The following is a 14,235-nucleotide window of genomic DNA, read 5'->3' on the forward strand; positions in this document are numbered from 1 at the left end:
GACTGTCTGGTGATCACCCATTCCCTCACCCATTGCCTGCAGTGTGACCACCTCCCTAAACGTGCTATCCACATCATTGTCAGCCTCGCGGATATGCCACAGTGACTCCAGGATCCAAAACCTGGAGCTCAGCTTCCTGCAGCTGGTGGAACCAGTTCCTGCACCAGTTCCCGGCCACAGGAAGTGTCCACCACTCTTCACCTTCCCAGGATGGGCATTGGACCAGCTGAGCTGCCCTGGCGTGCTTTAACTTCGCTTTAAAACTATATTTTACAATTTGGAGACTAGAGACCTCGATCCTACTGCTCCCAATAAGCTGACTACCCTTAGTAAACCTTACTACCATTAATAAAACGTTATAATTATCAATAAATTATCCAAGCTTTCAAAGATAAATGCGAAAATACTCACCAACCAATTCCTTATCTGTTTTTTTCTGAAGTCACATTTTTCCCAGAAAGTGGGTAGGCTGCAGACAGAGTTCCCCTGGGTCTGCTCTCCCTCTCAGTCTCTCTCTCTCAGTCTCTCTCTCTCAGTCTCTCCCTCTCAGTCTCTCTCTCTCTCTGTCTCTCCCTCTCAGTCTCTCTCCCTCTCAGTCTCTCTCTCTCTCTGTCTCTCTCTCTCAGTCTCTCTCCCTCTCAGTCTCTCTCCCTCTCAGTCTCTCTGTCTCTCTCTCTCTCTCTCTGTCTCTCTCTCAGTCTCTCTCTCTCTCTCAGTCTCTCTCTCTCTCTCAGTCTCTCTCTCTCTCAGTCTCTCTCTCTGTCTCTCTCCCTTTCAGTCTCTCTCTCTCTCTGTCTCTCTCCCTCTCAGTCTCTCTCTCTCTCTCAGTCTCTCTCTCTCTCTCAGTCTCTCTCTCTCTCTCAGTCTCTCTCTCTCTGTCTCTCCCCCTCTCAGTCTCTCCCCCTCTCTCTGTCTCTCCCCCTCTCTCTGTCTCTCCCCCTCTCTCTGTCTCTCCCCCTCTCTCTGTCTCTCCCCCTCTCTCTGTCTCTCCCCCTCTCTCTGTCTCTCCCCCTCTCTCTGTCTCTCCCCCTCTCTCTGTCTCTCCCCCTCTCTCTGTCTCTCCCCCTCTCTCTGTCTCTCCCCCTCTCTCTGTCTCTCCCCCTCTCTCTGTCTCTCCCCCTCTCTCTGTCTCTCCCCCTCTCTCTGTCTCTCCCCCTCTCTCTGTCTCTCTCCCTCTCTCTGTCTCAGTCTCTTTCCCTCTCTGCCTCTGTCTCTCTCTATTAGTCTCTCTCCTTCTCTGTCTCCCTCTCTCCCAGTCTGTCTTTCTCTCTGTCAGTCTCTTTCTCTCTATTAGTCTCACTCCCTCTCTGTCTCCCTCTCTCTCCGTCTCTCTCCTTCTCTGTGTCTCTCACTCTCACTCTCTGAAATCTCTTGACATTGTTTTAAGATTCCCTGGGGCCACCTGGTGTTCAAAAACAATTGGAGTCTATCAGACTAATAGATGTTGGTTTTGGTAAAGGTATTAAGGCATGTGGGACAAAGTGGCTAAAAAAAATGAGATACAGATCAGCCGTGATTTAATTGAACCGTGTGATGCGCGACAATCAAGCACGTGGAACAAGGCTTCAGTTATCGAAGGCTTTTATTATCAAACAATGGAACTAACTAACACGAGTACACCAGTTCAGACTGGAGGGGTCCTGCCGGAGCAGGGGGTCTTATACCTCTCCTCCGGAGGCGGGGCCCCACCGGGATGTGCCATAATAACATTTACCACAGGTAAACAACCTAACCCAACAACATTATACAACCCCCACAGTGACAACACCCTAACCCAACAGTAACATAAGAACAACCCCCAGTGGTAACCAACGATGGTTCACCACATTCACCCCTCCTTTAAAAACAAAGGCCGGCGGGGTGCAAAAAACAGGTCATATGTACAAAATTCACAAGTCCAGACGGTCTGGAGGACCGCACCGTCGCTGTGATCTCCTCAACACCGGTTGCGAAACCGGAGCAGGTGCTTGCGGTGGCGTTCTCTCCAAAACAGCGTCCGGCTGTCCCCTCAAGGACTCCCGGGCCGGTTGGCCCTGGTGAGGCGATGGTGCAGGGGATCCTGGAACCTTCTGTGGTGGCGCCGATCTCCGAGTCTCAGGCAAGCTGTACATGGGAGTATAACTGTTATGCACTGGTCCCGGTGCTGACCGCGCCACGTCTGGGGAAGAAATAAGTAGTAGGGGATTCGTGACAGGGGGTATGGGAGCGACAGGAGTTGCTACGTACCCTGCGGGCGCCAGGTCTCGAATGGAGACAGTGTCCTCTCGCCCGTCAGGATATGCCACATAGGCATACTGAGGGTTGGTGTGGAGGAGTTGGACCAGTTCGACCAAGGGGTCGGACCTGCGAGCCCTCACATGTCGCCGCAGAAGGACGGGTCCTGGGTACGTCAACCAGGCTGGTAATGAGATCCCCGAGGACGACTTCCGAGGGAATGAGAACATCCTCTCATGGGGAGTAGCATTGGTTGCCGTACACAGGAGGGAGCGGATAGAATGGAGCGCATTTGGAAGGACCTCCTGCCAACGGGAGACTGGAAGGCCCCTGGATTTCAGTGCCAGTAGGACAGCCTTCCAGACTGTAGCATTCTCCCTTTCCACCTGTCCGTTACCCCTAGGGTTGTAGCTCGTGGTTCTACTAGAGGCAATCCCGAATGAGAGCAGGAATTGCCTCAAGTCATTGCTCATGAACGACGAGCCCCTGTCGCTATGAATGTAGCAGGGGTACCCGAACAGGGTAAAAAGCTCACTAAATGCCTTAATCACGGTGGCAGTCGACGTGTCCGCACAGGGGACAACAAACGGGAACCGGGAGTACTCATCTATTATATTGAGGAAATAGACGTTCCGGTCCGTTGAGGGAAGGGGGCCCTTAAAATCCACACTCAGCCTCTCGAAAGGGCGAGTGGCCTTGACCAATTGTGCCCGGTCTGGTCGATAAAAGTGCGGTTTGCATTCTGCGCAAATCCGACAGCTTCTCGTCACTGACCTGACATCCTCCACCGAGTAGGGCAGGTTGCGGGCTTTGACGAAGTGGTAGAGTCGGGTGACTCCAGGATGACACAGGTCATTGTGGAGGGCCTTCAAGCGGTCCTCCTGCATGATGGCGCATGTTCCGCGCGAGAGGGCATCCGAGGGCTCATTGAGCTTCCCTGGACGATACATAATATCGTAATTATAGGTGGAGAGCTCAATTCTCCACCGCAAGATCTTATCGTTCTTGATCTTGCCCCTCTGCGTGTTACTGAACATAAACGCCACGGATCATTGATCCGTGATCAGGGTGAACCGCTTCCCCGCCAGGTAATGGCGCCAGTGTCTGACGGCCTCCACAATGGCCTGAGCCTCCTTCTCCACCGCTGAGTGCCGAATTTCGGGGCCTTGAAGGGTGCGGGAAAAGAACGCGACGGGCCTGCCTGCCTGGTTTAGTGTGGCGGCTAGGGCGAAATCAGATGCATCACTCTCCACCTGGAAAGGGATGGATTCATCCACCGCGTGCATCGTGGCTTTCGAAATGTCGCTTTTCAAAGCCTTGAAGGCCAATTGGGCCTCCGGCGTGAGTGGGAAGGTCGTGGACTTGATGAGCGGACGAGCTTTGTCCGCGTAGTTGGGGACCCACTGCGCATAATACGAAAAGAACCCGAGGCATCTCCTCAGTGCTTTCATGCTAGCGGGCAAGGGAAGTTCAGTAAGGGGGCGCATACGGTCTGGATCAGGGCCAATGACCCCGTTTTCCACCACGTATCCAAGGATGGCTAACCTGCGCGTACGGAATACGCACTTCTCCCTGTTATAGGTCAGATTCAGGCGAGATGCAGTGCGCAGAAAGTGTTGGAGATTCGTGTCATGGTCCTGCTGGTCATGGCCGCAGATGGTGACGTTATCCAGGTACGGGAAGGTAGCCCGCAACCCGTTCTGGTCCACCATTCGGTCCATAGCACGCTGGAAGACCGAGACCCCATTGGTGACACCAAATGGAACCCTGAGAAAATGGTATAGACGACCATCCGCCTCAAAAGCCGTATATTGTCGGTCCTCTGGGCGGATGGGGAGTTGATGGTAGGCGGACTTAAGGTCTATGGTAGAGAACACTCGGTACTGCGCAATCTGATTGACCATATCAGAAATGCGCGGGAGAGGATACGCATCCAGCTGCGTATAACAGTTAATGGTCTGACTGTAGTCGATGACCATCTGAGGTTTGTTCCCGCTTTTGACTACCACGACCTGCGCTCTCCACGGACTAGCACTGGCCTGTATGATCCCTTCCTTGAGGAGCCGCTGAACCTCAGATCTAATAAAGATCCGGTCTTCAGCGCTGTAACGCCTACTCTTAGTAGCGATGGGCTTGCAGCCTGGTACCAGATTCTTAAATAAGGATGGTGTAGTGATTTTCAGAGTGGAAAGATTGCATGCGGGGCGCTTTGGGCAATTTGGAGGCTGCGGCTGATTCCCTACTGCCAGTGAAGGGAGTGGCCCACCGTACTGTAGGATCACACTCTTCATGTGGACCATAAAATTTAGTCCGAGGAGAATTGGCGCACAAAGGTGAGGTAACACAAGGAGCCTGTATTGCTCGTAAATTGTACCTCTAGAGTTACCATACATCGTCCTTGGATCGGTACAGACCGGGACCGTGATGCCATGGAAATTGTCTGCTTGGCAGGTAGAACCCGGAGTCCACACCTTTTAGCAGTGTCAGGGTGTATGAAACTCTCGGTGCTCCCACTGTCAAACAGACAATTCACAGTACGACCATTTACCTTGATATCCATCATGGAATTCTCAAGCCTGTGGTGCTTTGTCTGGTCCAGGGAGATCGACGCCACCGTTGGCCCCTGGGCGTCACTGCATGCCGCTGATGTTGATGCTGAGGACCCCTGCTGGTCGCTCCTAGTCGTCGTGGACCATGATGGCCGCCCCCATGAATCGCACGTGGGCGAGGGCGCCAAATGTAGCAACTCCTGGTGGGCGCCGTCCTGGATTCGCACGTGGTCGGACCTCGTTGGTACTGCGACGCCGAAGGAGATTGTCTCCGCTCTGGAGGGTTACAAGCTGCACTGCCGTTTTTGGACTTCGACCTGCAAACTTTACCATAGTGGCCCTTTTTACCGCACTGGCCTGCAGATTGCCGTTTTTGCCGGACACTGTTGCCGTGGATGCTTGGCCCCACCGCAAAAATAGCATCGCTGGCCGCCTGGAGCTGCCGCCGTCTTCGGATCGATATGGGAGCGCGAGCCCGCGGGGCGAGGAGGGATTTGAGCTTGCTCTTGCCACGTTGTCTCCACGTGGTCCTCGGGGTACAGAGCCAAACTTTTCGACGCCACTTCCAGCATCTCAGCCATCTCCATCGCTTGGGTCAAGTTGAGGTTCCCTTTATCCAGTAACTTAAGCCGGATGTACGAGGACCCTACCCCTGCTACGAACGCGTCTCGGGCGAGGTCGTACATGTATTGTTCGGCTGATACGTCTTTACAATCGCAACCCCTGGCAAGCTGCAGGAGCTCATTGGCGTAGTCCTCCATGGTTTCGCCCGACTGCCGACGTCGTGTAGCGAGGAGGTAACGAGCGTGTATCTCGTTGGGTGGTTTCGTGTATCGTTTCTTCAAGAGCTCGACGGCCCTCGGGTAAGTGGTGGCCGCACGAATCGCCAGATAAATCGTGTCGCTTACCCTTGCGTGGAGGACTTGGAGTTTGTCGCTGTCTGTAGTAATAGCTACAGAGGCTGCCAGGTAGTCTTCGAAACACTTCCACCAGTGGTCGAAGGTGTTAGCGGCACCGACCGCACGTGGGTCCAACGCCAGACGATCTGGTTTCAAAATCTGTTCCATACTCTCTTTTTACTGCTGAGAGTTTTCTGTTTGATAATAAAATTGATGCGCGACAATCAAGCACGTGGAACAAGGCTTCAGTTATCGAAGGCTTTTATTATCAAACAATGGAACTAACTAACACAAGTACACCAGTTCAGACTGGAGGGGTCCTGCCGGAGCAGAGGGTCTTATACCTCTCCTCCGGAGGCGGGGCCCCACCGGGATGTGCCATAATAACATTTACCACAGGTAAACACCCTAACCCAACAACATTATACAACCCCCACAGTGACAACACCCTAACCCAACAGTAACATAAGAACAACCCCCAGTGGTAACCAACGATGGTTCACCACACCGTGGAACAGGTTAAAGGGGCTGAATGGCCTATCCCAATTCCAATGTTTCCTATATATGAAGCCACTGGGTTTCAGCTTCACGCAACAACACATTGAATTGAACAATGTTGACCCAAAAATATCGAAACTGAGTGTAATGAAAAGGACATTGTTCAGTCATCTTGAGGCCTTGGCCACAGGCCTGTGCTCTGGATTGTGGCTGATATCTTTAGCAAAGCCCAGACGAACTAGCCATCACTGGGACATGGGGCCCTGAGATGAATTTTACCGGCAGTGGTCGATTAAGAGGCCCCACTAGAAGTCTGGCAGCTCAGCAGCACAATCAATAGAGATGGCCACGGGTATAAACTGAAAAAACAACCAAAAAGGTGGCTCAAAAACAGACAATGCTGGAAACTCTCAGCAGGTCTGACAGCATCTGTGGAGAGAGAATAGAGCCAACGTTTGGAGTCTGGATGACCCTTTGTTAGAGCTCTGTTCTCTCGCCACAGATGTTGTCAGACCCTGCTGATATTTTCCAGCATTTTCTGTTTTTGTTTCAGATTCCAGCATCCGTAGTATTTTGCATTTACAATAGATGTGGCTGCTGGACCAATAATCATGAGGGACTTCAATCTACATTTTGACTTGGGTAAATCAAATTAGGATTAATGTTGTGGAGGGCAAACTCCTGGAATGTTTGCAAGATGGTTTTCTAGAACAGTGTGATGAGGAACTAAGTAGAGAACGGGTTATTTTAGATCTGGTGTTGAGCAATGAGAAAGGGCTTATTAATAATCTTGTTGTAATGGAGCCTTTAGAGAAGAATGACTATAATGTGAGAGAAATTTACATTAAATTTCCCGATTGGGTGATGTCCTGACTGTTAGCCAAATGGCTTGCTTTTTTCCCATTTTCATATTTTTATGAAGAGAAATGTTCAAAGAAGTTGACAAAATAAACAATCTATTTTAATGTTTCGATGGTTTTTCTCCAGGGCTGCACACAGCAGTGTCCTGGAGATTGATCTTTAATTCCTGGAGACTCCAGACCAATCCGGGAGGGTTGGAAACCCTATTTACCTGGCAGTGCCGGGCATGCTGGGGGCTTGCTTTGTCTCTGGTAAAATGCCAATGAGGGCGAGAGGTGGCTGTTAATTGGTTGCCCACCCCTCTCGGAAGGCAGCTGCCCTGCTGATGTCCCCCCCGCTGCTGAGAATACCCTGTGGCACTAGGAAGACATCAAGCTTCCCTCCCAACACCTCCGAACCATTATATAAGATCTGCCCCGCGCTACCCACTCTCCCCCGATTGCCCCCCTCCACCAGCCTATGTCCAGGGGGCTGATAACATTCAGCCCCGTGTTTCAGTTACACTTGGTTGTAATGAGTTGTCTGATCTTTTGGGCTGGGTCAGATTTTTTCAGCTGGTTGTCGACTTTTCCAAGGTTCCTGAGTTGGCGCCAGTGCAAGTTGCTGCTCTGGAATATTAACAATTACTGATCCAACGACAGCTGCTGTTTCTGTTGTGGGACTTTGGCTAAGAGCAAACAACAGCGCCATCCTCTGGACAATCTTTACCTAGCTTCTTTACAATCATGTCAGGAGATTCGTTTCTATCCATTGTAACCAACAGATGGATTAGTTAGTTAATAAATCCAATATGGGAACAAAAAGAGCTGCAGATGGAAGGAATTGTTTTCGGCAAACAGGGTTCAACTTTCAAAAGGAGAGAGGAGCAGGCGAAAAGGGACAGCCGAGTAGCAGAATAAGTTCCCCGGGGAAGGAGGGAGAAGTGGATCGTGTTTATGGAGTCAAGAGACAGTTTGATATGATTTGGAGAAACATGAGATCGAGGGATTGAGTTAGAAGGTGAGAGGGATATGGTGAAAGGGTGGGCCAGTACAGGTATGATATGATGAGTTAGATATGTGAGGGATATGGTGCAATTGGTAGGTGAGGTGTATGGTGCAGTGGGTGGGTGAGGGATATGGTGCAGTGGGTGGGTGAGGGATATGGTGCAGTGGGTGGGTGAGGGATATGGTGCAGTGGGTGGGTGAGGGATATGGTGCAGTGGGTGGGTGAGGGAGAGGGATATGACTTGAAGATGTGACTAGTGCAGTTGACGGAGGGGAACCAGTAGATGTGGTGTTTTTGGATTTCCAAAAGGCATTCGATAAGGTGCCTCACAAAAGGTTGCTGCAGAAGATTGGGGTACACGGAGTTGGGGGTAGGGTGTTAGCGTGGATTGGGGATTGGCTATCCGACAGGAAGCAGAGAGTCGGAATAAATGGGTGCTTTTCTGGTTGGCAGATGGTGACTAGTGGCGTGCCGCAGGGATCGGTACTGGGGCCTCAACTGTTTACTATTTACATAGATGATCTGGAGGAGGGGACTGAGTGTAGGGTAACAAAGTTTGCTGACGACACGAAGATAAGTGGGAAAGTGAATTGCGTGGAGGAAGCGGAAGGTCTGCAGAGAGATTTGAATAGGCTGAGTGAGTGGGCGAGGATCTGGAAGATGGAGTATAACGTCGGCAAATGCGAGGTTATTCACTTTGGAAGAAATAATGGCAAATTGGATTATTATTTAAATGGGAAAAAATTACAACATGCTACTGTGCAAAGGGACCTGGGGGTCCTTGTGCATGAGACGCAAAACCCCAGTCTGCAAGTACAACAGGTGATCAAGAAGGCAAATGGGATGTTGGCATTTATCGCGAGAGGGATAGAATATAAAAGCAGAGAAGTCTTGCTGCATCTGTACAAGGCATTGGTGAGGCTGCAGCTGGAATACTGTGTGCAGTTTTGGTTCCCTTACTTGCGAAAGGATATATTGGCCTTGGAGGGAGTGCAGAGAAGGTTCACCAGGTTGATACCGGAGATGAGGGGTGTAGATTATGAGGAGAGATTGAGCAGATTAGGTTTGTACTCGTTGGAGTTTAGAAGGCTGAGGGGTGATCTTATAGAGGCATATAAGATAATGAAGGGGCTGGATAGGGTAGAAGTGGTGAGATTCTTTCCACTGAGAAAGGAAACCAGAACTAGAGGGCACAGCCTCAAAATAAAGGGGGGGTCAGTTTAGGACAGAGTTGAGGTGGAAGTTCTTCTCTCAGCGGGTGGTGAATCTCTGGAATTCTCTGCCCACTGAAGTGGTGGAGGCTACCTCGTTGAATATGTTTAAGTCACGGATAGATGGATTTCTGATCGGTAAGGGAATTAAGGGTTATGGGGATCAGGCGGGTAAGTGGAACTGATTCACTTCAGATCAGCCATGATCTTATTGAATGGCGGGGCAGGCTCGAGGGGCTAGATGGCCTACTCCTGCTCCTATTTCTTATGTTCTTATATGGTGCAGTGAGTGGGTGAGGGATATGGTGCAGTGGGTGGGTGAGGGGGAGGGATATGGTGCAGGGGGTGGGTGAGGGAGATGGTGCAGTGGGTGGGTGAGGGAGATGGTGCAGTGGTGGGTGAGGGGGAGGGATATGGTACAGCGGTGGGTGAGGAGGAGGGATATGGTGCAGTGGGTGGGTGAGGCATATGGTACAGTGGGTGGGTGACGGATATGGTGTAGTGGGTGGGTGACGGATATGGTGCAGTGGGTTGGTGAGGGATATGGTGTAGTGGGTGGGTGAGGGATATGGTGCAATGGGTGGGTGACGGATATGGTGCATTGGGTGGGTGTGGAATATGGTGTAGTGGGTGGGTGAGGGATATGTGCAGTGGGTGGGTGAGGGATATGATGCAGTGGGTGGGTGAGGGATATGGTGTAGTGGGTGGGTGAGGGATATGGTGCAGTGGGTGGGTGACGGATATGGTGCAATGGGTCGGTGAGGGGGAGGGATAGGGTGCAGTGGGTGGGTGAGGGATATGGCTATGTGGGTGTGTGACGGATATGGTGCAGTGGGTGGGTGAGGGATATGGTGCGGTGGGTGGGTGAAGGATATGATGCAGTGGGTGGGTGAGGGATATGGTGCAGTGGGTGGGTGAGGGATATGGTTGCAATGGGTGTGTGACAGATATGATGCAGTAGTGGGTGAGAGGGAGTGATATGGTGCAGTGGGTGGGTGAGGGATATGGTGCAGTAGTGGATGAGAGGGAGTGATATGGTGCAGTGGGTGGGTGAGGGATATGGTATAGTGGTTAGGTGAGGGATATGGTGCAGTAGGTAGCTAAGGGGGAGGGTGAGGGATATGGTGCAGTGGGTAAGTGAGGGATATAGTGGAGTGGGTAGGTGCGGGATATGGTACAGTGGGTAGGTGAGGAGGAGAGGGAGGGATATGGTACAGTGGATGGGTGAGGGGGAGGGGAGGGGTTTGGTACAGTGGGTGGGTGAGTGGGAGGGATATGATGGAGTGGGTAGGTGAGCGTGAGGGGGAGGGATATGATGGAGTGGGTAGGTGAGGGTGAGGGGGAGGGATATGATGGAGTGGGTAGGTGAGGGGGAGAGATATGGTGCAATGGGTGGGTGAGGGAAATGGTGCAATGGGTGGGTGAGGGATATGGTACAGTGGGAGGGTGAGGGGTATGGTGTGGGCATGGAGTCAAATGACAAGGGTTTGTAGGGAGATGGAAAATGGGGTGGGTTGTCGGAGTAACCACGGCCAAGATAAGTGGTACATGAGGGGGAGAACTCTGACCTCCCTTTGGTTTTCTTTACACAGTCGTTATGGAATACTGTATTGTGCTGGAATATCCTTCGGGCAAACCGCCAACTTTTGTTTCCATTCTGGTAAACTGCAGCCTGGGTAATCTTGGACTGCTGCTTTAATCTTTCCCTCTCTCTCTTTCCCAAGGTGGTGCAATGAAGGCCCTTTACAGTTACAGCCCTGCAGAGGACTCATGGACTCTGGTCACGCAGTTTGGTCATGAACGTGCCAGCTGCGGGATCGCGGCCTGCAACAACAAACTCTTCATCACGGGGGGCCGTGATGAGAAGAATGAGGTTATTGCCACCGTCTTGTGCTGGGACACAGAGAAGGAAAAGCTGACGGAGGAGTGCGTCTTGCCCCGTGGCGTATCACACCATGGCAGCGTCACCGTTAGGAAGTCCTACACACACATCCGTCGCATCGTTCCAGGAGCGGTCTCTGTATGACAAGCGTGGGCAATTTACTCACCTCCTGAGGACTTGCCTCGGGACTTTCCCAGGATCCGTGTTCTCTTCAACTTCTATCTTAACCTTTGGATGCATGTGACCAAAACATTTTCCTGTCTCCATGATTTGATCCTTTTGGATGTCACTGGAGTGAAGGCCGTACATTCATTGAAACCGAACCTTGTGGGACAAACACTGCATTGTCAAAATATTTGGGAGCCAGAATCTAATCCAAAAAGATTCCTTGCATTTTTCTTGGCTGATCAAGCAGCTACACACTAGTCGTAGGAGATACGCGTTGGGAAAGCGTTGCAATATGTTGGAAACACTTTGGGGAATAGATGGAGTAAATATATTGGAGCAGTCAGGATCCAACACTGGTTCAAAGAGTTAAGTGATGGGGACCGGTTGCACATAAGCCAGGGTATTATGGAACCAAGGTGAATAATAAGAGTAACGATGCAGATTGACCACAAAGGGCCAGATCTCATGGTCCTAATCATAGCGATGGTATTGAGGGTCAATAGGGAACCACAGCTGCCAACACTTACACATGCACAGACATACGCCAGGAAAAGGAAGTTGTGGTACTTGAGAATGCGCTCCTCCTGAGCCTCCAATGATAGTCCTGCTGAGCCACCTTGTAAAGTGGCAGGGAGTTGTATTTAATAAATTTGGGCTGATTGCCCACAAATAACACTGGATTTAACGCTATTTAAATTAAAGCTTGTGGTGAACCATTGTAATACTGTCTGTATATGGGATATGCCTGGACACGCCCCTGCTGCCTCAATCCGGGGCTCCGCCCTCCTCGGGGTATAAAGGCTGCTCTCCGCCCCTTTTGCCTCAGTTCGGATTAGCCATCGGTTTGGGAGTGTTTCTGTTCTTGTTAATAAAAGCCTGTTGTTTCGCAACATCTAGTCTTTGCGTGAATCAATGGTGCATCAATTCTATTAACAACATTTATGAAATGGAGCAACTCCTGAAACCTGACAAATTGGATTTGGATCCGCAGGCAGTTGGCGCCTCTAACTCTTTCGATCACTGGCTGCGCTGTTTTGAGACCTTCATCGCCTCCTCCGTCGTCATAACAGACATCGACAAACTGCATGTGCTCCACGCCCGCGTCAGCGCTCACGTCTTCGCGCTGATCCGAGACGCAGAGACTTACCAGGAGGCAATCGATCTCCTCAAGAGCCAGTACAACCGGCAGCCGAACGAGGTCTACGCCAGACACCTGCTGGCCACTCACAGACAGCAACCCGGGGAATCGACTGAGCAATCCCTGCGCGAACTGCGTGCACTCGGCAGAGCCTGCAACTGCAAGGCCGTTTCAGCCGCCCAAAACGCCGACGACCTGATCAGAGATGCCTTTGTCGCGGGCATCAGGTCGATCTATATCCGGCAGCGTCTGCTGGAACAAGGTGGGCTGGACCTGAAGAAAACTGTGGAACTTGCCGGCTCACTGGAGGTAGCGTTCCGGAACCTCGAGGCCTACACCCCCGACCACGAGGGCGCACCGTGGACACCGCGACCGCAGCCATTGCTGTACCTGGGAGGGCCGCAAACCTACGCCATGCCCCGTCCCGAAGCCGAACTAACCACTGCGGCAGTCCCCGGAGGCCCGAGGTGCTACTTCTGCGGCCTAGAGAAGCACCCACGACGACGCTGCCCGGCGAAAGGCGCGATCTGCTCTGGCTGCGGTAAGAAGGGTCATTACCTGAAAGTTTGCAGGGCAAAATCGGCTCCCAGGCCCAGCAGTGCCGCGTGCGATCCATGGGAGGGACTGCCTTCGACGCCATCGACCGGGTGCGATCCGCGGGTGCCGCCATTTTGGACGCCAGTGGCCGCGTGCGACCCACGGAGGCCACCATCTTGGACACCATCAGCCACGCGCGACCCACGGGAGCCGCCATCTTGGGTAACGTCAGCCGAGTCACGTGGGCCGCCATTTTGGGAACCGTCCACCGCATCACCTAACCCGACAGTGGCCTCGGTCGCGTTGGACCAGTCCAGGCCTCACCAGCTCGCCTGGTCGATGATGGACATCAAGGTAAACGGCCACACTACTAACTGCTTATTCGACAGTGGGAGTACGGAGAGTTTCATCCACCCTAACACGGTGAGGCGCTACGCACTGCCAGTACTGCCAATGCAGCAATCAATCTCTATGGCTTCGACGTCCTGGTCAGTGAATGTCCTTGGGTACTGTGTGGCAAATCTGACTGTACGGGGCACGGTGTACAACAAGTGCAGGCTCCTCGTGCTGCCACAGCTCTGCGCTGCCGTACTACTGGGGCTAGATTTCATGTGCCACCTTGGGAGCGCCACTATGGTGTATAATGGGCCTTTTCCCCCAATCTCCGTCCAAAATCCACAGCTAACAGACCAGCCACCGCGCACCACCTGTGGTCTCTCGACCCTCAAAGTCGCCCCTCCCTCGCTCTTTGAGCACCTCACCCCCAACTGCAAGCCCATTGCCACCAAAAGCAGACGGTACAGCGCTGGAGATAGAGCGTTCATCAAGTCTGAGGTACGATGCCTCCTGGGGGAGGGGATCATTGAGGCCAGTACCAGCCCCTGGAGGGCCCAAGTGGTGGTTGTCAAGACTGGGGAGAAACTTCGCATGGTCATTGACTACAGTCAGACCATTAACCGATACACGCAGCTGGACGTGTATCCCCTTCCCCGCATCTCTGACATGGTCAATCAGATTGCACAATATCGGGTGTTCTCCACCATTGATTTGAAGTCTGCATACCACCAGCTCCCTATCCGCCTGGAAGACTGCCAATACACCGCCTTCGAGGCGGATGGCCGCCTCTACCACTTCCTTCGGGTCCCCTTCGGCGTCACCAACGGGGTCTCGGTTTTCCAGCGTGAGATGGACCGAATGGTGGACCAGAACGGGTTGCGGGTCACCTTCCCGTACCTGGATAATGTCACCATCTGCGGCCACGATCAGCAGGACCACGATGCCAACCTCCAAA

General features: G+C 52.3%; 1 protein-coding gene across 1 annotated transcript in view; it reads left to right on the forward strand.

Annotated features, from left to right (window-relative positions):
• The window catches only part of klhl6 (kelch-like family member 6), a 39,997-nt gene extending 26,699 nt beyond the window's left edge, over positions 1 to 13,298 (forward strand). Inside the window, exon 6 of the mRNA XM_078205779.1 lies at positions 10,944 to 13,298. Coding sequence (XP_078061905.1) covers positions 10,944 to 11,245 — 302 coding nt within the window. The 3' untranslated portion in view covers positions 11,246 to 13,298. The remainder of the gene's footprint in view (positions 1 to 10,943) is intronic.
• Positions 13,299 to 14,235: the final 937 nt, after the last annotated feature.

Source organism: Mustelus asterias, unplaced genomic scaffold (assembly GCF_964213995.1).
Source record: "Mustelus asterias unplaced genomic scaffold, sMusAst1.hap1.1 HAP1_SCAFFOLD_980, whole genome shotgun sequence".
In the NCBI taxonomy this organism is placed as follows: Eukaryota; Metazoa; Chordata; class Chondrichthyes; order Carcharhiniformes; family Triakidae; genus Mustelus; species Mustelus asterias.